At 42.7% G+C, this 23,311-nt stretch overlaps 3 protein-coding genes across 5 annotated transcripts in view; 1 reads left to right on the top strand and 2 right to left on the bottom strand.

Moving 5' to 3' along the window:
* Positions 1–863, bottom strand: part of hsd17b3 (hydroxysteroid 17-beta dehydrogenase 3) — a 37,837-nt gene extending 36,974 nt beyond the window's left edge. Inside the window, exon 1 of one of the 2 annotated variants that reach the window (XM_090237900.1) lies at positions 296–863. The gene's annotated coding sequence lies outside the window, so the exon portion shown is untranslated. The remainder of the gene's footprint in view (positions 1–295) is intronic. The other variant, XM_090237902.1, reaches the window with a different exon arrangement.
* Positions 864–1,453: 590 nt separating this feature from the next.
* On the bottom strand, positions 1,454–3,290 carry LOC110525918 (large ribosomal subunit protein mL41). The gene is made up of 2 exons (XM_090237904.1): positions 3,226–3,290; positions 1,454–2,107 (listed from the first exon to the last, which is right to left on the bottom strand). Exon 2 carries the CDS (start codon positions 2,067–2,069, stop codon positions 1,662–1,664), a length of 408 nt encoding a protein of 135 aa, XP_090094030.1. The 5' UTR covers positions 2,070–2,107; positions 3,226–3,290; the 3' UTR covers positions 1,454–1,661.
* Positions 3,291–3,305: 15 nt separating this feature from the next.
* pnpla7b (patatin-like phospholipase domain containing 7b) lies at positions 3,306–22,055 on the top strand. 2 transcript variants are annotated; one of them, XM_090237897.1, is made up of 35 exons: positions 3,306–3,426; positions 4,451–4,503; positions 4,651–4,737; positions 5,015–5,111; positions 5,382–5,455; positions 5,803–5,900; positions 6,035–6,175; positions 6,502–6,661; positions 6,899–6,979; positions 7,226–7,354; positions 8,533–8,613; positions 8,718–8,844; positions 9,243–9,335; positions 9,547–9,650; positions 10,313–10,471; positions 10,738–10,815; positions 11,134–11,339; positions 11,545–11,676; positions 12,036–12,159; positions 12,282–12,471; positions 13,192–13,341; positions 13,497–13,560; positions 13,694–13,862; positions 14,395–14,577; positions 15,100–15,218; positions 15,821–15,977; positions 16,194–16,310; positions 16,537–16,606; positions 16,844–16,960; positions 17,243–17,391; positions 17,662–17,814; positions 18,051–18,167; positions 18,455–18,539; positions 18,718–18,757; positions 19,694–22,055. In XM_090237897.1, exons 2-35 carry the CDS (start codon positions 4,453–4,455, stop codon positions 19,761–19,763), a joined length of 3,972 nt encoding a protein of 1,323 aa, XP_090094023.1. In that variant the 5' UTR covers positions 3,306–3,426; positions 4,451–4,452; the 3' UTR covers positions 19,764–22,055. The 2 variants fall into 2 exon arrangements, with proteins under 2 accessions (XP_090094023.1, XP_036835969.2); XM_036980074.2 differs by having other exon boundaries at positions 18,633–18,757.
* The last annotated feature ends 1,256 nt before the right edge of the window (positions 22,056–23,311 follow it).

Raw genomic sequence — 23,311 nt, 5'->3', positions numbered from 1 at the left:
ACTTGATCTTGTATCTTTTTCAAAAGGCCAATGGTTTTTTCCTGTCAAGTTTGGGCAGTCACACTGCATAACTTTTTCAGTGGTCACACTGCATAACTTTTCAAAACTCAGTCCCCGCTTTGCCACTTATTAACCTCCAATAAATATTTCCCCGTGGTTGTGCTCTTCATTGACTGCACTGAATCAAGCTCCTCTGTAACTTCAAAGTCTGGCCTCGTAAGAATATCGACTACGCCGTGTCATGTGCATCACTGCTCTCATCCAGTGCCAAAGAGAAATAGGTTAAATCCTTTACCATGTCTTTCAACGGTTGTTCCATATTCTCTGCGATGTCCTCAACACGCCGTGTCACCTCAACATGCTCTTTCATGTCGGGGCAAAGTATTGCTACAGTCAATTAAACATTGTTTAATGAATTCGCCCTCAGCGAATGGCTTGCTATGTTTAGCAATTTTGTGGGACAGTACATAGCTAGCTCTCGCGATTCCGTTGTTTGCTGAATGCAGTTTTGTGAAAAGTCCTTGCTGCTTTTGTAACCGAGAGAGCAACTCTTTCGATGCACTTGCGCTCTGCTCAGAAGACATACTCCTATATTTCTCTGCATGCTTCGTCTGGAAGTGTCGGGACAAGTTGTAGTCTTTCAAGACAGCGATGCTCTCTTTGCTTAGTAAGCACACAGCTTTCCCTGATTCCTCAATAAAGACATATTTCAATGTCCACTCTTGCTGGAACACCCTACGGTCATTGTCTACTTTCCTTTTCTTTGCAAACATTTTTTTGCGCAATTTGTAGCTAACTATTTCTAACTAACGTGTCAGACCGTCAAGTCACCGTCCGTCCTTGTGCAGTTATTTTTTTTACATGCCTTCAAAATAAATGTCCCACAAGCGGAGGGAGTTACATCATTACACAAAGGAAAGTATTCATTGGCCTTTTAATTTGAATAACAAATACGTTTTTCAAAACATTATCATTACCACAAAATTATTTTGTGATCTGAGCATGATTCCGGGGGCCGGCCTTTGTCCAAGCCTGAAGTAAAGGGTCTGAATACTTATGTAAACGTTTTTTTTTCTGTTTTAAATGTTTTTACGAATTTGTAAAATTATCAAAACTGTTTTTGCTTTGCCATGATGGGGTATTGTGTGTAGATTGATGAGGAAAAAAACTATTTCATCCATTTTCCAATCAGGCTGTAACTTGTAACTTTCCGAATGCACTGTATATCATTTTTGAACAATACATTTACTGTATTTGGATCACCAGGCTTCTCTTGTTCTGTTAACATTGTGAAAGCCTATTTGGTAAACATCTAAGCTTAGTTGGATATCATCGTATATATCTGTACTATGATCAATTGACCATAATGATTTTGCTTAGTGCAAAACCCATCCTAATAACATGTATCCAACATGTGTATTGATTGTTTAAAAAATAAATAAAGTAGTAAAACTCCATATAATACATTTGTTTTTAATTAGAATACCACATACTAGTACTTTCAGCAAGCACATTCACAATACACCACGGTCCAGTAACATATGATCAGCTCAGCGGTCTCAAATGGTTAGCAACAACTTGACCTCCCAACACAAACAAAATTTGTTAACGATCCTTGATACTAAGTCAGAGTTCCAGATAGATCAGATTGGGTGGCCTTTTTATTGTATAAAGTTCTTTGGGTATAGTTTGAATAACTTTCCCTCCTGCGTGGGCTCAAATCCGTATTTCTCCAGCTGTTCCTTATCAAATGAGCCTTCCTCAAAGTCTTTCTGGATCTGCTGGGCCACAGCCTCGGAGAACAGACCCTCAGGGGTGACAGCGGGCTCCGTTCCAACCGGGGTGCGGTACGACACGTAGGGTTTGAGTCTGAATCCCTCCAAGTCAGGCACCACAAACTGGGGGATCATTGCCTGTATTGGAACAAATTTTCTGCTGGAGGTTAGTACTCCTGTTGGCTGTGCCCCTCTGCCTTTGTAGTGAGTCCTTGAGCCACGTTTGCTGGTGAATTCAGCCATACGATCAGCTCCTCTCACAATGCCCCGTCGAAGAGCATTCAATACACCCATCGCATCGAAGAGTTTTGGACTCAAACTGTTGGGCAAATCTGTATGGAGTCAATGAAATGGGTGAGATTACAATGGGTACTTTGGTAGCTAACAACAGTAAACATAGCTAACTCACTATTTCCTCACTGCTAGGAACCTACCTCTATCAGTTCTTTCACATTCGTTTCAATCAAGTAAAATGAGACTGGGATGAAGAAACAGATTAAAATAAGCATTTGAACTATTGACCGTTTGAAACCCCTGTGTGAAAATGTGAGTCAAACTGTTGGAAGATAGATAACATATATTTTTATTTACAATGATGGCTACCAAAAGGCAAAAACGACTCCTGCGGGGACGGGATGAAAATATTTTTAAATAAAAATATTGGACAACACACACATCACGATGAGACACACACCACAACACTACATAAACTAGTATAGTGTAGATAATCATTGTACCAGTTAAACCGCTGTGAAATATAGTTTCCATAACCAAAAACATTGTTGTTTTAGCTGTTTGAAGCTGGTGTACAAAGGTAAAAGAGCAAACACAAAACTTAACGGTAGCATAGAAATACTGAACATAGAACAGCTTTACCGCTTCTTAGACTTGCTTTCAAGTAGAATGATTTATCTAAAACTAAAATGTCTATGCAGATTTGACCAGGTCGACCGAAAAGTTACATTTTGCCACTAATTGAAATAGTGTAGAATTACATTAATTCCTATGGAGTCAACATGGGCTTCTTCTGGAGAGTGCCAATACGGTAGTTTCAAAGCCTATCACTGGCCAATATATAGCATTAACAAGCCAGGGTTTATACACAATATTATTGTAAACATGACACTTATTAAACACGTTCCATATTGTAATTGTTGCTACCTGAAGACATATTCATTGCGAAAAACGTATTGAGCATTGTTGTCTACGCATAGCTTTGTTGGTAGCTGTTGTTAGCTAGCTAAGGTTATTTAGCTTGGTTTTGGACCAATGTGTTTTGCTAGCACTACAGTAGTTCGCTAGCTAGCAAAACACATGGGTCAACGACACTTTGACTCTCCGTTTCTAAATAGCTGTACGGTCATTGTGGAAGTAGAAAGCAAGATAAGCACTACATGGCGATTAATATAACTTTAGCGATAATATGTGTCAAATCTATAGCTACACTCACCTTGAACAGCGCCAACAGCAAGATAGACACATTCGAAGAGCCCGACGTCAGAATAAAACGTTTTGCGATTGGTTTGATTCAGTCAGTGGTAGCCAATTGTAATTCCAGATACTGGCAGCGAGTCATCGGGGAGAGAAAGACATGCATGTGTACATAAAACTTTGACAGTGGAGATAGTGGAACGTTAGGTAATACGAGCCAGTAAGTATATTATTGTAGCTAATATTTTCATTTAACCTTGTAGTGCAGTGTAATAATTTGTGTTTATTTGACTGCATGGCTGCAGACGGGGGTGTCAATGGGCATTGGGCAAGTCAGAATAACGGGACTTTGTCTGTTTGCCTGTCAGCCCATTTAGATCTATGTGACAGTGATACAAATCTGGCCATATAACCGTCGACTGCCTGAACCTATGAGCACCAATTTAATAACTGTGATTAAACGTAACTAATTGGAAATGTGTTCGTATTCTTCCATATTTAGGTCGTAGATACATTATAGCTATTTAAGGCAAGGGCGACGTTAGTAGAATGTCATACCTGTGCGAATTGACTGTGTGTCTGTCCGTGATGGGTTTGTTTATCAATATAAGGGCACAGTTAGAGGAAAATACCATACATCCAGATCTTGAAATCAAGCCGTCCATGCACCTGCTCAGTATTTAATGATCTAGGCTAGATCAGGCAAATTTGATATACTCAGGAAACTAGGCCCTATTTGATTCCTGTCATGAACAATCTGTTTACTGGGGTGTGTATGAACTTATATCTGTGCGAGATGTCTCTAACGCACACATACAGGTTCAGGGTGTGTAGTGTAGTAGCCTAGACTTTCTACTTGCTTGTGGGTGAGTCTATTCAAGTATGCGTGTGCAGTGGCCAGTGGGTGTCTCTGGTTACAGAGTGCAGACCAGGTGCAGACAGACACACTGGCAGTACACTCTGTGACTACAGTCTGTGAGTGATCCAGTGTTCTCATTTGTAATATTTATTTCTTCTCATTTGTGTCTGTTTTGTTAGGGGATGTTTTGGCATATTGGTTTTAGGGTTTCAAAAATTCACATAGTGCTCCTTTTGATTAGGCCTATCAGTGTGTGGAATGATTAGGACATTGCCCTCTGGTTCCATTTCTCAAACCGTGTGAAGAATACTTTATTTTATTTTTTACAGTCTCTTCCACTCTGACTTGGAAAATGCATGTACACTGTTTGCCTTTTTTTGACTAGGAATGGATGACAAGGTGGATGACAAAGATGAGGACAGCTGCAGTATATACCCGGTAATAAAACCAGTTCTAAGTCTCCCACCAATTCAATAGGTCTACTACCACAGTGTCCGATTCCATTTCTCCATCTAGGCTTAACCTTCTTGATGCCCGGTCATAAATAGACATCTGTTGAATGTTGGTTTCCTGCTTGTTTTGTAGAGCCTGGTGCCACTTGGCAGTGAAATTAAGGCCAGGATGCAACATTGGATGGAGGACAGAACAGAGACTGCTATGCCATTGCCATTGGTAGGTAGCTACCCAGCACTCTCCTCTCCAGCACTGACTCTGTGAACAGTGCTGTTGTGACTGTTCTTAGATCACCATGCCAGCAGCCCACTGAGGCTGCATCCAAAATGGCACTCTATTCCCTATAAAGTATAGGTCTACTAAGGCTCTGGTCCAAAGCAGTGCATTATATAGGGAATAGGGTGCCATTTGGGATGAACTCCTAGCCAATATATTAGATGTCATTGTGGCTGTGGTTTGGTCCACGTCTAATAATCATCTTCTTTTGCCCTCCCAGTGGACTGGTGTGCTGGTCGTAGCTGTACTGACTGTGTTGGCAGTGTCTCTCATCGGCATGGTTGTGTTTTTATTCTACAGAAGATACAAACAGTACAGTCAGTACTTCCTGCCTCCATTCTCTCATAAATGAAGAACTATTTGATTTATTTGTTTGTATTTATTTAGAATCAGTTGGTGTACCGACCTACCTTTATCTATAAAATACTAATAATAATAATATATACAGGCAAATATTTCAAACCAGTAAAATAGTGAACATTGTTCAAGTTCGTCAAGTTGTAATAAAACAAAGAAAGTAATTTAGCTTTAATAGCCATATAGGCCTATGTGTCATGACAGTATGTGCTGTATGTTTTTTTTTTCAGAGGAGCAGCAGCCTCACTATCGCTTCAGGAAAAGAGACAAAGTTATGTTTTATGGCAGAAAGATCATGAGAAAGGTCAGTCCCACACCATCAGGCAATCCCTCGCACATTTTGTCTAGCGTGTCTCCCATAATTGTTTTGTGTAATTTTCAATATAAATTGCACATAGAGACAGTAAATTACCTGTATGTTAGGCTCTACTGTAGCCTCGTCAAGCAGACCGACCACTGGTTAAGCAGACCGACCACTGGTCAAGCAGACTGACCAGGTTTCACTGACCACTGGTTAAGCAGACTGACCAGGTTTCATTTCACTTCACTCGTTAGAATGTGAGCTATCACGAGATCAGGCTGGTTGCACTAGGCTAGCTATACTGAATTGATTTCAATTAAAACATCTCTCCCTGTTTTTTACCGTACCAGGTGCAGACCTTGTCCTCTACCTCAACCCCTACCTCTACCTCCGAGTCACAGAAGCAGCGAATCAGGAAGAGAACTAAAGTCCTGTCTATAGCGCGAAAGTGAGTCATGACTACACTGTATTCTGATGATACCTGTAGTGATAACCTCTCTTTTTCTGATGGTGAACAGTTTGTACGAGTTTTGTATGTTTTAAGGATACATTTAAACACCACCCTAACAATTTGTGTCCCAGAATACTGCGCATTAGGAGGGAGCCCCCCACCCTGGTGGCTAAGGAGCCCCCTCCCTCTTTGCTGGAGGCTGACCTCACAGAGTTTGACGTGCAGAACTCTCACCTGCCCTCTGAGGTGCTCTACATGCTTAAGAACGTCAGGTAAGGGAACCGTAAACACCCAGAATAGGGACACTCAAATATGGACCTCCAGTCTAGTTCCACTGATGATTTTTCATTCTTACCCTTTAGTAAGGGACTGATTTAGACCCAGGATACCTGGTGAGTGCAATTAACTACCAGGTAAAAACTAAAACCAGAAGTGTAACTGGACCCGAGGTTCAGATTTGAGTGTCCCTCACCTAGACTGAGTAAATGATAGGTTGTCATGTTGTAAGGCGCTGCATTACCAACAGTTGTTTTAGCAAGCCCTATAAATGATAACCCCTGTGTAATCCATCCCACTATTGTCTGTGTGCTGTGTCCAGGGTCCTGGGCCACTTTGAGAAGCCTCTGTTCCTGGAGCTGTGCCGTCACATGGTGTTTGTGCAGCTCCACGAGATGGAGACACTCTTTCGTCCAGGGGACATCGACGACAGCATCTACGTGGTGCAAGACGGCCGTCTGGAGCTCTGCATACGTGAGAGTGTAAGATCCCTACATGCTATATCTATCTGTTGCTGAAGCAACCTCATCATGAATAGGAAAATGAAGAAGGCCCGCACTCAGATAGAAAGGAAATTGTTTTCCATCTTTGACAAAAGTTTTGCCCAAAAGATCATCAGGGGACGTGGTCTCACCCGTTACGCTGCATTTACAACTACTTGTATTATGTACTTAAAGTTTGATAGTCAAATGCAAGTAAGATGTATTTTGTTGTTACAGGATGGGACAGATGTGGTGGTAAAGGAGGTGTTTCCAGGAGACAGTGTCCACAGTCTGCTCAGTATCCTGGATGTCATCACTGTACGTTACGCTTTCCACTCTCATTTACCCTCTGATTCAGCTAGCGCGTGTTTATGTATCCACTGCACTCTGATAAGTACCTAAGACACAGGAGGCTGGTGAGGGGCGGACGATTCGTAGTAATGGCTGGAATGGAAAACCATGTGTTTGAGACCATTCCATTCCAGCCATTACAATGAGCCTGTCCTCCGATTTAAAGTGAGACCAGCCACCACTTCTCGTCCTCTACCCCCCTATGCATTCTAGGGTCACTCAGCCCCCTACAAGACTGTATCTGCCAGAGCTGCAACCCCTTCTACCATACTGCGTCTTCCAGCTGCTGCCTTCCACTCTGTGTTTGAGAAATACCCAGAGACCCTGGTCCGTGTTATCCAGGTACTGTTACTATCAGTGACAGACTGACCTAGGATACATCCCAAATGGTGCACTATTCCCTGTACAGTGCCTATAGAAAGTCTAGACCCCCTTGATCTTCTTCTCTTCACATTTTGCTGCCTTAAAATGTTATCTAAAAATGTATTAAATTAGATTTTTTCCCTACAGATCTACACAACTTACTCCACATGTTCAAAGTGAAAGTAATACAATTTTAAAAAACGGAAATAGCATAATTGATAAACCGCCCCCCTGAGTTAATACTTGGTGGAAAAACCTTAAGCAGCCATTACAGCTGTGAATCATTTGGAATAAGATTTTACCAACTTTGCACAACTCTTAGGGCAACATATATCCATTGTTTTTGTCGAAATTGCTGAAGCTCATAATATTTGGTTGGGAATCACTGATGGACCTTGTCGCTGATTTTTTATTTAAGCAGATTTAATTCAGGACTGAGACTAAATCACTCAACACCTCTTGGAAAGCCATTCCGGCGTGTATTTTTTGCATTCACATTTGTGTTATTGTCTCACTGGAAAAAAAAACTCTATCCCAAAGTTAGGTTTTCAGAAGACTGGGGCAGGTTTTCTCCTTTCATATTTATTTTGATCCTGACAACTCCCCAGTCCCTGCCCATGACAAGCATACCCATAACATGTTGCTGCCACCACCACAATATTGGATTTGACCCAACCTTGTAGTTTTAAATTTAAGCCAAAAAGTTAATTTATTTGCCATGTTGTCTTGCAGTAGGTTGTGTAGATCTGTAGGAAAGAAATCTGTTTTAATCATTTTTTAGATTGAATTTTAAGGCAGCAAAATGTGCAAAAAGTTCAAGGGGGTGTAGACTTTCTATAAGCACTGTAAAGTGCACAACTTTTGACCAGGGCCCATATAGTTCTGGTCAAGAGTAATGTACTAAAAAGGGAATAGAGTGCCATTTGGGATGTGGTCTGTACCCAGGGAAATCAGCCATTATATAATATCACTCAAATACTGGAGATCACACCTCCTGCCTGGTTTGTAGGCAACTATGACATTATTCTGTAGTTACACAGCTAAACCCAAAAAACGAAATCACTGAGGATTTTGTATTTTCAGACATTTTCAGGGTTCTGCTCTCTTTACTAAAACAGTGGAGTCATTTGTTGCTTTTTTGTTATTGTCCTTTCTAGATCATCATGGTACGCCTGCAGAGAGTCACCTTCCTGGCCCTTCACAACTACCTAGGCCTTACCACAGAGCTCTTCAATGCAGTATGACACACATACACACACACACACACGACTGGGTATTTAATCTTTGAAGGGGATGTATACTCCTGATAGTTCTGTGTGTGTGTTCCATGTGTGTTGTTCAGGAGAGACAGGCGGTCCCCCTTGTGGCTGTACACAGTGTGATAGGTGAAGCCAACCCGAACAGGGGTCGAGACAGACATCAATCTCGATCTGATGAGTCTGGCCATGAGAAGGGGCCCAGCGACACAGGTCAGTTATTATGGGATGGTCATCTCACTGGTAAATGCCAGCATAGAAACCAATGTTAATTCTAGCTTTGGTTTTGCGTACGGCTCCAAACATTCCGGTAACTTTCCCCCAAAAAAACAAATCCCATTTGGAAGATTCCTGGAATCAGGAGGGAATTAACAGGATGTCTGGGAATCCTCCAAGTGGGGTTTCTGGAAAACCTGGCAATTTGGGGAAAGTTACTGGAAATGTGCAACCCTAGTCTGCATTATGTCTGGATTACATTTGGATTACCATATCATGAAAATATGAATCCAGATGGATAAGTGTGGAGGTTGTTATGTTATGTCACTATGAAGAATGGTGGCTTGCTGGAAAGCAGGACATACTCATGGCATAGCTGTATGGTGTTGTTTCAGAAATTGGAGAGAGGAAGTCCTGTCTTTCAAATAGCAGCCCAACCACTAAAGGAAAAAGGTCTCGCTCCCAGTCCACTCCTCTGGCAGTGTCAAGTAAGCATACATTACCACACACACACACACACACACACACACACACACACACACACACACACACACACACACTGGTCAGACCACATAGTAGTGACCTGTACTGTAAATCTTAAGATATTGTTGAGGAATTGCACTTACAAACAATCTGTACTGTACAAACCCTGGTCCGTGTGTCTGAATGCTTTTTGTCTCTCTCCTCACACTCTTTGAGGTGCCACATCGGCTGACCTCAACATGGCATATCAGCGAGCCAGAATAACAGAAGAAGCAGCTAAAGCAGACACACCACCACCAAGTCCCCAGGTCCCACACAAGGTCTGTGATGCACTGCAGATTTACCAGACACATGTCAGTGTAACAACGTCCATAAGATACATAGTCAGAGACATTCCTAGTTATGTCTCTGACTCTCTCTCTGACTCTTCGTCTCTCAATTCAGTTCAATTCAAAGGGATTTATTGGTATGGTAAAATATGTTTACATTGCCGAAGCAAGTGAAATTGACAATTAAACAAAAGGGAAATGAACAAGGGAAATTAATTAATCAGAAATGAACAGTAAACATTAAACTCACAAAAGTTTAAAAAATAATATAGACATTTCAAACATTATATTATTGGCTATGTAACACTGTTGTAACAATAAATAAGGAGATACGTACAGTTGATTTATTTATAGGTCACAAATCTTGCTGCTATGGTGGCACACTGTGGAATTTCACATAATAGATATGGGGGTTTATCAATATTGGATTTGTTTTCAAATTCTTTGTGGGTCTGTGTAATCTGAGGGAAATATGTGTGCCTAATCTGGTCATACATTTGACAGAAGGTTAGGAAGTGCAGCTCAGTTTCCACGTCATTTTGTGGGCAGTGGGCACATAGGCAGACTTGGCTCTCAAGAGAAGATGCATGGCAGCCTCTCTCAATAGCAAGGCCATACTCACCCCGCTCCCCTTTCTCCCTTTCATTCATCAGTCCATTCTGAAGAAGAGTGTGACCATGGTGCACACTCCCTCTGCTGTGTTTCACTACTCTGAGGCTGGAGGAGGTCAGTCAGGTCACATCCACCACAGCAAGGTCAACGCCATCTTCCAGGCTGCCAAGAAGGACCTGCAGCGCCTCATACAACTACAGGTACTGGATGGCTCTCTCTGGGTCTCCGTATAAACTAGAACACATCCAGCGGGCTGGCCCCGGAGAGCCAATGTATGTGCAGGCTTTTGTTCCAGTCCAGAACTAACACCTGATTCAACTAATCACAGTCCAAATGGAAGACTATTTATTCTTCATCAAAGAGCTGGGCTGGAACAGAAGCTGCACACACTGCAGGAGTCTGGACATTCCTGACATATTTTCTGACCCTCTTCTTACCTCCCTATCTCTCTCCCACTTTCTGTCAGGACCCCAGTCTGCTGGAGGGCAGGGTGACTCTGCGTCAGGTCAAAGCTGGCTGTGTGTTGAACAGCCAGGGGGACCAGGTCAGTCAGTCTGTCTGCATGCTGCCTGGTAGTGGTAGACATAGCCTTTAGCCCTGGGGCTAAAGCTCACCTCAGTAAAACATCTGCTTCTTCTCTGTCAGCAGCACGGACAGAAACGGTCAACGTCATTTGTCATTTTGCGTCATTTTATAAGTAGTTCATTTATGTGTGTCAAAAGGCACTATTCCCTATAGGGTGGACTACTTCTGACCAGGGCTCTAGTCAAAAGTAGTGCACTATATGGAGAATAGGGTGTCATTTGGGACTCGCTCATTGACATTATGTATAGCTCCCTGTGTCGTCTGTTCCCTCTGGTAGGATGCAAGTGTGCAGTTTGTGATCTCGGGGGCGCTCCATGTGTACCAGCGGACGATCGACCGCGAGGAGGACACCCTGCTGTTTCTGACTCACCCAGGGGAGATGGTGGGTCATCTGGCCGTGCTGACTGGTGAACCCCTCATCTTCAGCGTCCGAGCACACAGGGACTGCACCTTCCTGTCTATCTCTAAAGCTGCCTTCTATGAGTATGCCATTTTCCTTGTGTATAGACACAGACACACAGATGCAGGCACAGAGACACACACACGCACACACACTCGATGTCTGATGACAGTATTGTTACTGTAATTCTCATATTTGTCCCAGACCCTGTTGTCCCACACCCTGTTGGTGTGCATGTTTTTGTGCACAGTAGTTGCTGTCTGAATATGTGAATGTGGGTCTATGTAGGATCATGCGCGAAGAGCCAAGGGTGGTGCTGAATGTGGCTCACACCGTGGTGAAGAGGGTGTCAGGCTTCGTCAGGCAGATAGACTTTGCTCTGGACTGGATGGCTGTGGAGGCTGGCCGCACTGTCTACAGGTACCTGCTGAATAGCATAGAAGTACATATAGAACACTAGAATGGACATAGGCATCCTAGCAACATGACAACAAAAACATCCATCTTGGTCAGGGAATTATAGGATCTCAATGCTGAATGGTCTCATTTCCTCTATCTCCCTCAAATTTGAATCTGGACCTCGAAACCAGTTCCAATGCTTTTTTTATTTGTATTCTTCCCCGCTGATGAGGGACTGATTTAGACCTGAGACTTCAGGTGGATGCAATGAATTATCAGGTAGAACAGAAAACCAGCAGGCTCTGGACCTCATAGGGTCAGAGTTGAATAGTCTGGTCTATCTGTTTCTCTGTCTAACTGCTGCATCCAACCGTTCCTAGGCAGGGAGACAAGTCGGACAGCACCTTCATCGTCCTCAGTGGCCGCCTGCGCTCTGTCATCGCAAAGGATGATGGGAAGAAGGAGTTGGCCGGAGAGTATGGTCGCGGTGACCTCATAGGGGTGGTGAGTGCTCTGTAATCCCATATTCTTTATGGTTGATGTATTTAACGCTAGCCTGGTCCCAGACCTGTTTGTGCTATCATTTCAATTAACTGTTATTCATAGAACTTGTGTGGTGTCCTCAGGTGGAGGCCCTGACCCACATGAACCGAGCCACTACAGTGCACGCCATCAGGGACTCTGAGCTAGCCAAGCTGCCTGAGGGGGCCCTCAGCTCCATCAAAAGGAGGTATCCGCAGGTAGTGACCAGACTCATCCATCTGCTGGGACAGAAGATCCTTGGAAATATGCAGCAGGTTCACGGACCCTTGGCAGGTTAGTGTACACTCCCGTTCAAAAGATTGGGGTCACTTGGAAATGTCCTTGTTTTGGAAAGAAAATATTTTTTTTTGTCCAGTTTGCACTGTTCTTTGAAGGGAGTAGTACACAGCGTTTTACAAGATCTTCAGTTTCTTGGCAATTTCTCGCATGGAATAGCCTTCATTTCTCAGAACAAGAATAGACTGATGAGTTTCAGAAGAAAGGTCTTTCTTTCTGGCCATTTTGAGCCTCTAATCGAACCCACAAACGCTGATGCTCCAGATACTTAACTATTCTACAGAAGGACAATTTTATCGCTTCTTTAATCAGAACAACAGTTTTCAGCTGTGCTAACACAATTGAAAAAGGGTTTTCTAATAATCAATTAGCCTTTAAAAATGATAAACTTGGATTAGCTAACACAACGTGCCATTGGAACACAGGAGTGATGGTTGCTGATAATGGGCCTCCATAAAAATCTGCCATTTCCAGCTACAATAGTCATTTACAACATCAACAATGTCTACACTGTATTTCGGATCAATTTTAATGGACTTTAATGGACTTTTCTTGTTTCAAAAACAAGGACATTTCGAAGTGACCCAAATCTTTTGAACGGAGGTGTAGATTTAAAATGTATGTGTCAGGGGGATAGTGTGTGTGTTCTTGTATTCTGTCTGTGTCAACCACCCATGGTGTATCAGCGATGCCTCTGTCTTCCTGCCTCTGTTGTAGCCCGTGGCCTGACGCTACAACCCCCCAGCAGTAAGTGGGATTCAGGGAGCCCGGCCTCTAACCTGTCCACTGTGACCATCCTGCCTGTGTCAGAGGAGGTGCCTCTTACAGCCTTCACACTGGAGCTGCAGCATGCACTCAGTGCCATTGGTACATATCATTACTACTAGTCCTGCTTCACCACTCCCGGTGACACAAACAGATGTCGTTGGACTAAAAAGTGAACTACGACTAATACTTTTTTTTCACTATAGCTTGCTGGTCTACATTCAGTATGTACTATTTTATTTCTGTTGGACTTTTAGGTCCCACCTTACTCTTGACCAGTGACATCATCAAACAGCGACTGGGTGCTGCCGCACTGGACAGGTAGGAATGACGTAATCATTTCAGGCATGCACGCTGTTGTCTGCGTTAGCATATTTGTGTCAAGATCAGCTGGTTGTCAGAGTTGAAGGAAACATTTGAAAGGATACACACATCTCAACCCTCTCCTCTGTAGTGTGCATGAGTACCGTCTGTCCAGCTGGCTGGGGCAGCAGGAGGACATCCACCGCATCGTTCTCTACCAATCAGACGATACCTTGACCCCCTGGACACAGCGCTGCATCCGCCAGGCCGACTGCATCATCATAGTGGGACTGGGAGAGGCCGAGCCGACCGTGGGCGAGGTATAAAATAAAAAAAATGCACACCAACACCTCTGCCTTTTTTCTTGAACCTTTATTTAATCCGGGAAGTCCCATTGAGGTCAGAATACCTCTTTTACAAGGGAGACCTGGCCAACAGGGGCAGCTCAATAAAAAACAACATATAGCTGTAGAACACTATCTGCCTAATGGGTTTTAGGAAAGTTGAGGGCTTACTTCGTTTAATGCAGTGTCTATGAAGTGGGATAACTGGCCTACTGAGTGTATGTGGGGATTAAGCTTCTTAATTAGCTTCGCTAGGATGAACCCCTATTAGTAAGACAGTTTATTAGGGGTTAAATGATTGAAGCTTAATGAGGAAGAAGAGAAACAAGGCTTGTCTCTTTCAGACTCTGCTGTCTGATTGACATGAAGGACAAATCTCAAATGACACCCAATCCCTCTTCTACAGTGCATTACTTATAGTGTGCCATTTGGGACTCACCCTTAATTTAGGCCTCCTCCACTGTGGGTGTGACACTGTTGTCCCTTTGCTGTGGCCTCTGTCCCCTAGTTGGAGCGGATGCTGGAGGGCAGTGCCGTGCGGGCCCAGAAGCAGCTGATCCTGCTGCACAGGGAGGACGGTCCCCCGCCTCAGGGCACTGTGGAGTGGCTCAACATGAGGAGCTGGATCTCCAGACACCTGCACCTCTCCTGTCCACACAGGGTCTTCTCCAAGAGGAGCCTGCCTAAACTGGTACCCTATATACACACACATACGCAGGCACGCACACACGCGCAGGCAGGAACAGAGACAGGCACGCACACACACGCAGGCAGGAAGGCACACATACATACACATACCCCCTGTCCTGCCCAAATGTGGTATTTTCCAGTAGTAGCCTGTCCATGCTAGTACACACACACACCTCAGCCAGAATAGTCATAGCTCCTCTCACTGACTAGACAGTATTCAACCTACCTTTTCAATCTTGGCTTTTGACCTGCAGCTTGGTTCACTCTGCCTCAAAGCTCGTATGATGCACGTCTCAGAAGGAAGCTTTTAGATAACATTACTGAGCTTTCCGAAAACAATCTTGACCTAGGCTGCTTCCCAAATGGCACCCTATTTATTATATAATGTATAGCTCTCTGGTCAAAAGTAGTGCACTAGGGAATAGGGTGCCAATTGAGACGAATCACACATTTGCTGACTCTTCCCCTCTACCTCTGTTCCTGTGGTGCTGTGCTCCTGTGGTCCTGCTGTGGTTGTCCTCAGAGAGAGATGTACCAGCGTGTGTTCCAGAAGCCTCCAGACCGCCACTCTGACTTCAGCCGTCTGGCCAGAGTCCTGACAGGCAACACCATCGCCCTGGTGCTGGGGGGAGGGGGTGCAAGGTGCTGCTAATCTCTTTCCAGACCCCACACTCCAATGTAACATGCTGCACTATCAGTAGGACCTTTTTAGCGGATTAGATCTGGCATCTGCAGTCGTCACATTACGATTTTTACGCCGCAGATTTTTACAACTGCAATTATTCAAACATTCTTTTAGGATTATAGTCCCTGGTTATGGTTTTCCTGTTTTTTGCCCAACTTTAAATAATTTTCATATTTCTAGTATAGAGAGTGTGTGGCTGTTTTGTGTCCTTGTTCTCTCTGGATGCCTCTCCTCTGTCTACCTTGCTATGAGGCCTCTGTCTACCTTGCTATGAGGCCTCTGTCTACCTTGCTATGAGGCCTCTTGTCTTTCGATAATGGCTTTTCTGTCTTTCTTTTCTGCTTTCTGTTCTTGTTCCCTTTTGCTATGGCATGTCCAGGAGCTGGGTCACGGTGGGTATATTCTCTAGTCCCGTCAACACTGCTCCCTCTGACTGTCCACTAAAACGCTTCCTTAGGCTAAATGTCCCCTCTCTTATACTCACACACCGACTGTGCTTTATTGTCCAGTGTCATGTTTTGGACTCTGTGTAACCTACCTGTGGTCCGTGTCCCTCCAGGGGTTGCTGTCAGGTTGGCATCCTGCGGGCGCTGAATGAGGCGGGCATCCCTGTGGACATGGTGGGCGGCACCTCCATCGGCTCCCTGATGGGGGCGCTGTACGCTGAGGAGAAGAGCAACAGCCGTATGAGGGTCCGCGCTCGCGAGTGGGCCATGGTGAGAAGATACAGGACGGCCGAAGCTGGGCTGCATAAGAGGATGTTGTCCTTATCCCAAATGGTACCCTATTCCATATGTAGTGCACTACTTTTGACCAGGGCACTAGTCAGAAGTAACGCACTAAATAGGGAATAGGGTTTAAAGACGTAGACGTTGTCTTTGGCTCCAGAGAAGTTGATTGTAAGGTATCTCTCCACCTCTCTCCAACACCAGGACATGAGGTCCATCTTCAAGAAGGTGTTCGACCTGACGTACCCGGTGACCTCCATGTTCTCTGGGGCCTCCTTTAACAACAGCGTCAGCGCTGTATTTAAGGGCAAACAGATTGAGGTGAGAGGATCCCATTACGAATAGTGATGGTTTTAATTAGGCCTGAGTGATCAGTTTAAAAATCCGGATTATTTATTCATCCCTAGATTTGACCAATACTTATGACTGCTGACTTATGACATCCATTCAACATGATCTCGACAATACCGGGTCAGCTCATAGTTTATTTTCATCAGCTAAACATTTCTTCTCCTCTCTCTCTTTCCCCCGCGTGCTACTCTCCTAGGACCTGTGGATCCCCTACTTCAACATCACCACAGATATCACTGCTTCATCCATGAGGGTTCACACTGACGGTCTGTCTGGCTTTATTCTCAATGTCGAAAATGGCACCCTATTCCATATATATATATATAGTGTACTACTTTTGACCAGGGTTCCGTAGGGCTCAGGTTTAAAACTAGTGTACTGTATAGGGAAAAGGAGGCCATTTGATACAGGTCAAAAGTAGTCCACTATGTAGGGAATACGTTGCCATTTGGGACCTTTGACTCTGTTGAGGTATTGAACCTCGGCATGCCCTCCTCTTGTAGGTTCCCTATGGAGGTATGTGCGTGCCAGCATGTCACTGTCTGGGTACCTGCCACCCCTCTGTGATCCCAAAGACGGACACTTACTCATGGACGGTGGCTACATCAATAACCTACCTGGTCAGTATGTATATGCCATGTCTCAAACAACTATAAAACATGACGTTAAAAGTCAGCATACATGTCTAGTTATACTGTACAAGTTAGAGACATTACCTTGCATGTGATGTACACAGTAGATGCCATGGCAATTGGTCAGTGTTTGTCACTCTCTCTATCTCTCTCTCTCACCTTCACTTTATATATATAATATATATATATATATATATATATATATATATATATATATATATATATATATATATATATATATATATATATATATATATTTATATTATATAGCTGATGTAGCTCGCTCCATGGGAGCCAAAGTAGTAATAGCCATCGATGTGGGCAGCCAGGACGAGACTAACCTCACCAACTACGGTGACTCACTGTCTGGCTGGTGGCTGCTATGGAAACGCTTCAACCCCCTGGCAAAGAAAGTCCAGGTGAGTCAGGAGGATGTAAAAAAAAACATGCTCACAACCTAGAATACATCATTTAGTTCACTAGGATTAATATCTGCTGATCACAACGGATCTATCTAGCCTGTTTTAGAGTGCTCCAACTCCTGTTGACAATATTAGTCCTTTTTGGATGCTTTTCCTGGGTAAGCCCTATTGTTGTTGAGGACAACCTGCTACTCTCCTTTGTTTGCTGAGGCACGGAGGCCTACCTGAACTCAGGTCTATTTCTGTATTCTTCTAATCCTCTATAAGGTCCTGAACATGGCTGAGATCCAGACCAGGCTTGCGTATGTGTGCTGCGTTCGTCAGCTGGAGTTAGTTAAAGACAGCGAGTACTGCGAGTACATCCGGCCGCCCATTGATCACTACGGCACCTTAGAGTTTGGCAAGTTCGATGAGATCGCCGTGAGTAGCCCTCTTTTTCTCACTGAGTGCGTCCCAAATGATACCCTATATGGTGCACTGCTTTTGACCACAGCCCGTAAAGTAGTGCACTATATAGAGAAAAGGGTGCCATTGGGGACTCAGACACTGTCTCCATGGCTCTCCATCTGTCTTGTCTCATCATAATCTCACCTAATCCTCCCCCCCCCCCCCCCCCCCCCCCCTTCTCCCTCTGTCTCTCGCTCTCTCTGTCTCAGGAAGTGGGCTACCAGCACTGTAAGACAGTGTTTGACATGTGGAGTCGTAGTGGGGTTGTGGACAAGATGATGAAAGACAGACATCAAGAGGAATTTCATAACACGAAGAGCGGCAATGTGAGATAGCTAGTTACACAGACCGGTTCTCAACTGCACCACACCTTGTTTCTATTTCAGATGTTGCAGCAGCTATTCCAATCCCACTTCAGACTTGGTTGCACATCTCATTGGTTCAGGATTTTTTTTAACATGTTTTTTTGTGTGTCGTTTTTGACTGATTGCTTCCAATACTAGCAGTTATGTTTATAGTTGCCAATAAATGTTCCTTTAGACTGTTCACTGGCGTTTGTGTGTGTGTGTGTGTGTGTGTGTGTGTGTGTGTGTGTGTGTGTGTGTGTTTTCAGGTGGTCACGTGTCCCAATGCCTCCTTCACTGACCTGGCAGAGATTGTCTCTCGAATTGAGCCTGTCAAACCAGTCCTGGTGGAAGGTGAGGGACACACACACACACACACACACTTCCTGTACCTATTTGGTTCCTGTGTTATTCTCTACACCTTCTCTGTCTTCCTTTCTCCCTCAGAGTTATCAGATGAATACCAAACAGACTATGATGAGGAGGCTATAGAGAGTGCTCTCTCTGACTTTGACATGTCTAATCCCAACAGTGGAGCGGAACACACAGAGGGGGAGGAGACTGCAGACACAGTATGTACAAGGTTGAAGTCCAAATGGCCCCCTATTCCCATTTGGGACGCACACATATACCCACTGAAGCAGGATCCAGGATTACCTTTAGGGAAATTATGCTAACTAGTAAATAAACAATATACCAAGGAATCTTCCAGAGATGAAAAAAAACAAAAGTCAAGAGATCAGTTTTACACAATCGATGTTGTGTTGTTTGATCTTCTACAGTAGACAGAGACCAGGCTGATTTAACTCTCTCCCTCTCTCTACCTCTCTCTCCCTCTCTCTACCTCTCTCTCTCTTTCTCTCTCTCTACCTCTCTCTCTCTCTCTTTCTACCTCTCTCTCTCTCTTTCTACCTCTCTCTACCTCTCTCTCTCTCTTTCTACCTCTCTCTCTCTCTTTCTACCTCTCTCTCTCTCTTTCTACCTCTCTCTCTCTCTTTCTACCTCTCTTTCTCTCTTTCTACCTCTCTCTCTCTCTTTCTACCTCTCTCTCTCTCTTTCTACCTCTCTCTCTCTCTTTCTACCTCTCTCTCTCTCTTTTTACCTCTCTCTCTCTCTTTTTACCTCTCTCTCTCTCTTTCTACCTCTCTCTCTTTCTACCTCTCTTTCTCTTTCTACCTCTCTTTCTCTTTCTACCTCTCTTTCTCTTTCTACCTCTCTTTCTCTTTCTACCTCTCTTTCTCTTTCTACCTCTCTTTCTCTTTCTACCTTTCTCTCTCTTTCTACGTCTCTCTTTCTACCTCTCTCTTTCTACCACTCTCTCTCTCTCTCTCTCTCTCTACCTCTCTCTACCTCTCTCTCTTTCTACCTCTCTCTCTCTTTCTACCTTTCTACCTTTCTACCTCACTCGCTCTCTCTCTCTTTCTACCTCCTCTCTCTCTCTCTCTCTCTCTCTCTCTCTCTCTCTCTCTCTCTCTCTCTCTCTCTCTCTCTCTCTCTCTCTCTCTCAGGATGAAGAGATTCAGATCAAGATCCGATGTCACCAAACCGCATGACCACCAAACCGTCAGACTGTGTTGATGATGCATCCGTCCAGTTAGCAGTGGTCCTCAATGCCAGTCTAGACTTTTCAAAATGCACTATTTTTAAACATTATTTTAGCAGATGCTCTACAGTATGTCCAAACATGAATGAAGGACAAATGTACACTTTGTCCTCTTTGACATCAAAAAGGATTTTCCCAATCAGGGAGCAGAGATTTATATTATATCAAATAATATCGTATCATATACACACCTAGAGGGGAGGTGTGGAATGTACAATGTGAATTGTGAGTTCATGTAGGGGAGCCAAAATAAGCACAAGTCATACAGTTCAAGTCGGAAGTTTACATACACTTAGGTTGGAGTCATTTAAAACTTGTTTTTCAACCACTCCACAAATTTATTGTAAACAAACTATAGTTTTTAGCCGGTTAGGGCATCTACTTTGTGCTAGAAACAATACACTTTTCCAACAATCGTGTACAGACAGATTATTTCACTTATAATTCAAGTATCACAATTCCAGTGGGTCAGAAACTGGTGTAACTGAGTCAGAAATGTAGGCCTCCTTGCTCGCACACGCTTTTTCAGTTCTGCCCACAAATGTTCTATGGGATTGAGGCCAGGGCTTTGTGATGGCCACTCCAATACCTTGACTCTGTTGTCCTTAAGCCATTTTGCCACAACTTTGGAAGTATACTTGGGGTCATTGTCCATTTGGAAAACCCATTTGCGACCAAGCTTTAACTTCCTGACTGATGTCTTGAGATGTTGCTTCAATATATCCACATAATTTTCCATTCTCATGATGCCATCTATATTGTGAAGTGCACCAGTCCCTCCTGCAGCAAAGCACCCCCACAACATGATGCTGCCACCCACGTGCTGCTTTACGGTTGGGATGGTGTTCTTTGGCTTGCAAGCCTCCCCCTTTTTCCTCCAAACATAACGATGGTCATTATGGCCAAACAGTTATATTTTTGTTACATCAGACCAGTGATCTTTGTCCCCATGTGCAGTTGCAAACTGTAGTCTGGCTTTTTTATTTTTGATGGTGGTTTTGGAGCAGTGGCTTCTTCCTTGCTGAGCGGCCTTTCAGTTTATGTCGATATAGGACCCGTTTCACTGTGGATATAGATACTTTTGTATGTTCATCTCTAGGAGATAGAATGCGTCTCCTTCCTGAGCGGTATGATGGCTACGTGGTCCAATAGTACTTGTGTACTATTGTTTGTACAGATGAACGTGGTACCTTCAGGCGTTTGGAAATTGCTCCAAAGGATGAACCAGACTTGTAGAGGTCTACAATATTTTTTCTGAGGTCTTGGCTGATTTCTTTTTATGTTCTAACCACCTTGCCAAAACTATAGTTTGTTAACAAGAAATGTGTGTTGTGGTTGAAAAACAAGTTTTAATGACTCCAACCTAAGTGTATGCAAACTTCCGACTTCAACTGTATTATACTATAATAAACTGGGTCCCATCCTTACAAACTCACCTGCATATACACAGTCAGAGCACTTCTCTAATGTGCTGCTGTTTGCACAGATCCAACATGCTGTTGATCAAAACCCTATTGTAGCGAATTCGGGGGTGGCCTCTTGGTGTCGGGTTAAGGTCGTTACACTATTTATCATTTCTCAGCCGTTACGTTTAGGTTAGGTTGTATTATGATCAAGGTCATTGCATTTACATTTCATTCAGTATACTGTGGTTACATCGTGAAACGATATGAACTAAATCCAGATGATCATGGTCACGTAAGCATATCCGTGCATCTTTATACTCCCTTTTTTCAGTTGCCATATGTGCCTTTCACATTTCTGTTTGTAATTTCAATGTTCGTAATTTCAATGAACTTGTATTGAAACGACTTGGAATAGTTGTTGAATTGACGTCTGTGACCAGTGGGTTTAGTCTTTTATGATTTGAAAACCGATTTAAAATAATAATGACTTGATTATGAATTCATTACATTATGAATTAATTACTGGTTGACTAAATGGGCGACCTAATATTCTTCTTCAAATAACTGTTAACTCCTTTTTTGTCTACTGCAATTCAGCTTTTAGCTGCGATTGTGTACAAGGCAGACTAACTAATAATAAAACCTTGATATATTAGTGACAAAAACGAGTTAACAATCAATGTCGACCGATAGGCTGTTACTCTGTTTAAAGCCTTTCACTATGTTAAACTACCGGTAACCTCGTCCTCATGCTATTGTGCATTTGGGAAAAGTTGTCTGGGAACGAGATTATGCTGTCAGTAGCCTATTTAGTATTCATGTGTGAGATATGTAATGACTAATAAATTGCACTGACTTCTACTTATCCGTATTCCTATTAGTGCTCAAGTTTTAGTCACATGCTGATAAATAATACAATTGAAAGATAGGCTACTGTTTCCTTTACATTACTACCTCACGTGCCGGAAGTAATAAAACGTATCTGTGTTTTATTATGACGTCGAAATAGAACTATATCAATCCATGACACGGTTCTTCTATGCGTGACAAAAATCTATTGAAAAGCGCCGATAAAACAAAAATGCATATTACAGCGAAAGGCAGGACAGTATGCAGTCGGAGGATACAAAGGCAAAGATACTGACTCTGCAAGAGCAGCGGCTCTGCGTACAACAATTAGGTAAAGTCATAGCTAGTTATGTCCACCGTTATTTCGAATAGTTCTATAAAGGACACGTTTAGTGTACATATAATATAATTAAGAATTAGTGATGTAATATTCCACATTGAAAATATAAAAGGCCTACTCTACTATTCGTGAAGTCCTATCACAAACCACTGTAGTCTATCTCCTGTGTATATATACAGTACCCGTCAATAGAATGGACACACCTACTTATTCAATGGTTTTTCTTTATTTTACTATTTTCTACATTGTAGAATAGTAATGAAGACATAAAAACTATGAAATAACACATATGGAATCATGTAGTAACCTAAAAAAGTGTTAAACAAATCGAAATATATTTTATATTTAAGATTCTTCAAAGTAGCACCCTTTGCCTTGATGACAGCTTTGCACACTCTTGGTATTCTCTCAACCAGCTTTATGAGGTAGTAACCAGGAATGCATTTCTTGAAAGTTAATTTGTGGAATTTCTTTCCTTCTTAATGCATTTGATCCGATCAGTTGAACCAATACTTTAACTTTAATTTTGCCAAGTCGGTTAGGACATCTACTTTGTGCTTGACACAAGTAATTTTGTGGAGTGGTTGAAAAAACGATTTTAAATGTCTCCAACCTAAGTGTATGTAAAGTTCTGACTTCAACTGTATATATATGTATATATGTGTATATATATATATATATATATGTATGTATATGTATATATATGTATATATGTGTGTATATATATATATATATACATATATACGTATATATATACATACATATATATATATATATATATATATATATATATATAAATATATATATATATATATATACATATATATTACAGTTGAATATATATATATATACACATATATATTATATATATATATATATATATATATATATATATATATATATATATATATATATATATATATATATA

This window comes from Oncorhynchus mykiss, chromosome 6, assembly GCF_057628025.1.
Source record: "Oncorhynchus mykiss isolate SJ-2025 chromosome 6, ASM5762802v1, whole genome shotgun sequence".
In the NCBI taxonomy this organism is placed as follows: Eukaryota; Metazoa; Chordata; class Actinopteri; order Salmoniformes; family Salmonidae; genus Oncorhynchus; species Oncorhynchus mykiss.
The sequence above is the reverse complement of the archived record's forward strand: the minus strand, read 5'-3'. Positions and strand labels throughout refer to the sequence as shown.

Coding starts and splice junctions, on each gene's coding strand:
- pnpla7b (XM_036980074.2), top strand. CDS start 4,453: ATGGATGACAAGGTGGATGACAAAGATGAGGACAGCTGCAGTATATAC. Junction 8,614..8,717: donor CCACAGAGCTCTTCAATGCA/GTATGACACACA, acceptor TGTGTTGTTCAG/GAGAGACAGGCGGTCCCCCT. Junction 10,472..10,737: donor AGCGCCTCATACAACTACAG/GTACTGGATGGC, acceptor ACTTTCTGTCAG/GACCCCAGTCTGCTGGAGGG.
- LOC110525918 (XM_090237904.1), bottom strand. CDS start 2,069: ATGGGTGTATTGAATGCTCTTCGACGGGGCATTGTGAGAGGAGCTGAT.